This window comes from Palaemon carinicauda, chromosome 11 (genome assembly GCF_036898095.1).
Source record: "Palaemon carinicauda isolate YSFRI2023 chromosome 11, ASM3689809v2, whole genome shotgun sequence".
In the NCBI taxonomy this organism is placed as follows: Eukaryota; Metazoa; Arthropoda; class Malacostraca; order Decapoda; family Palaemonidae; genus Palaemon; species Palaemon carinicauda.
Genome location: NC_090735.1, coordinates 13,578,494 through 13,580,993, shown reverse-complemented (window position 1 = coordinate 13,580,993; position 2,500 = coordinate 13,578,494). Strand labels below are relative to the sequence as shown.

General features: G+C 33.0%; 1 protein-coding gene across 1 annotated transcript in view; it reads right to left on the bottom strand.

The window, feature by feature from the left end:
- LOC137649974 (uncharacterized) overlaps positions 1-2,500 on the bottom strand; it is a 7,208-nt gene that overhangs the window by 4,409 nt on the left and 299 nt on the right. The window contains exon 2 of the mRNA XM_068382964.1: positions 1-366. This exon is cut by the window's left edge and continues 354 nt beyond it. Coding sequence (XP_068239065.1) covers positions 1-366 — 366 coding nt within the window. The remainder of the gene's footprint in view (positions 367-2,500) is intronic.

Sequence of the window (2,500 nt, the reverse complement as noted above, 5' to 3'; positions counted from 1 at the left end):
TTGATCAACTGCTTCATGGCAGTTTACAATGCTTTCTTCAGTGATTTTCTTCTTGTCTGCCTTGAGGTCTTTTATCATTTGGTCGTCGCAAATACTGGACTCTTTGGATGGATTTGATTCTTCGAAGGACTCTAGTTTGTTTATATATTCAAGTAAATCTATTATATATGAATTTGTTCTGAAGTCCTTAGAAGTGTTACCGACAAAGACTTCTCTGCAGAACGGACAGGTTTTTGAGTTTGATTTGATTAAGCGATCAAGGCAGTATGCACACAAGCAGTGAAAACATGGAAGCAATTTTGGGCAATGTTTTTCAGAGTCAAAAAATTCATTGCAGACGCCACATTCTTTGGGCGTAAACGTGGCCTGGAAGAGAAACCATAATATTGTCAGATAAGAAATATTGTAAAATTGTTTTATTACTTAATTGGTGTTATATACAGTTACAGTTTCTCGTTATAATATTGTTTTGCTACATAGAAGGTCAGTTAGTTTTGATTCCCACGTTTTCAAATAAAAATTTTGAATATGTAAAATTAGAAAGCATAGATTGTTTGAACACGTACACGTGTGCACACATACAATTATTTAAAACCCTCTATTTCAAATAAAGATTTTTGGATAATGATGGCTTCAATTAGTTAGCTCTCTGTTGTTTGAGCACAAAGACAACTCACGCTTCTGTAAAACCATCACAATTTCCATACATAAACTGATTCGTAAGTGTTAGTTATCTGATGGTAACACAAACCATAACAATTACAAGTCAGTAGCAAGTCAACAAAGGAACCAAATCCTTCAGGATCAGAATCATTCATGGTCAGGATTACAACCAGTACTAATACATAAGCAGATCATAACAGCAAATGTTATAACAGTGACCCATAGTTCTTGGACCCATACTCTTGTACCGCACGTATTTCATACACATCGATACACTAATGCTATTGCTTTTCTCTCTCTCTCTCTCTCTCTCTCTCTCTCTCTCTCTCTCTCTCTATCTCTCTCTCTCTCTCTCTCTCTCTCTGACAATAAAACAACCTGTTTAAGCTTTCATCGCATGTTTCAGATTGTTTGATTTTTGGGACAATCTTGCTCTCAACTGCTTGTATATAAGCTTGTTATCTGTTGCATAAAGTTTACTTGCATTCACCTCGCCTCTCTGTTAGCACCTAACACCGACGTTGTCACACTCTACCTCTATTAAGCATCAACTGGTATGCTGATTCTCATCTTAATGCTTCTTGTTTCTAGTTGACCTTTCTTTTAAAAGATATTTCAAGCAAGTCCATAAGCGTTCAAACTAAACGTTATGCACAGATTTCAATGGGAATTTAAGAATATTCATGTAAGTCAAGTCTAAGCTAATTGAATGGGAACACATTATTAATTACTTTTTTAATTAAGCTCTCTTAAATGGTATTAAATTAAACTATGCTTTTTTAATACGAGTACGTGTATCAACATAATGGCTAAGGTAAAATCAATAAATGTAGTTTAAATTAATGACAAAAAATTGTCAAACTTGACCAAAAAAAAAAAAAAAAAAAAAGAAAAAGAAAAAAAAAGAGGACTTCAATAATTTCGAATCAAGGCTGGTACGAAATTGACGTGAATGTGTATTAGACGTGTGTATTTTTGATGCACTTTCTCAATATATAGCTATGCGGGAATAAGTATAACGTCCTGCAAAATATGCTATACACATATTACAATGCAGCATATCTTATTGAGATATTCATTATTCAACCGTGCTAGATCCAATTCAATTTATAGTAGGCACGTGAATGAACAGTTAGAAAACATACTTCCAAAGAATAATTAACATCCTATATAATAAAAAATAAGAATTTGGATGTTGTCAAACACCTCAGATAAGGTTTCCAGATATATTTATTTGATCCCAAAATATTAATCAAATGGTGCCAATTTCCTTAGCTGCTACAATTCGTACGTTTTCGGCCAAAATATCTTATACAGCCTTTCCCAAAGTTGAGAAAATAACGAGTTTCAAAACTGTTCCTTTGGCTGTAGATATGAATGTAATTTGTACAGTCAGTAAGTCCGTCTAACCTCATTAACTTTTCAAATAAAATTTCATGGTTACAGCTCCTCGGGAAGGGAATTACATTTGAATCTTTTTTTATATGATTATTTAAATATCTTGAGGGTTTTAAGTAGGATGAAAATCATTTATTTTATATAAAGGCTTTTAAGCAACATATGCTGTGTAGTTTTAAGGTTAACACATCGGTCTGCTATACTGAAATCATCGCGGTTAATTGATGGTCTGAAAATCCTGAAGTAGACCTTTTCCAAAAGTTTTCACTCTTAAACAGTAAATGTTTTTCATCTTACAAAGTTATTATTCATACTGTGTGAGCATTTGATGATCGTACTGAAATATGTAAATTGGCAGCTAATTTCTTCTTAAAAAACACACAATACCGTTTATTCCAACGAGATATTTATCTTTAAATGATCTAGCCTGCCTTAGATT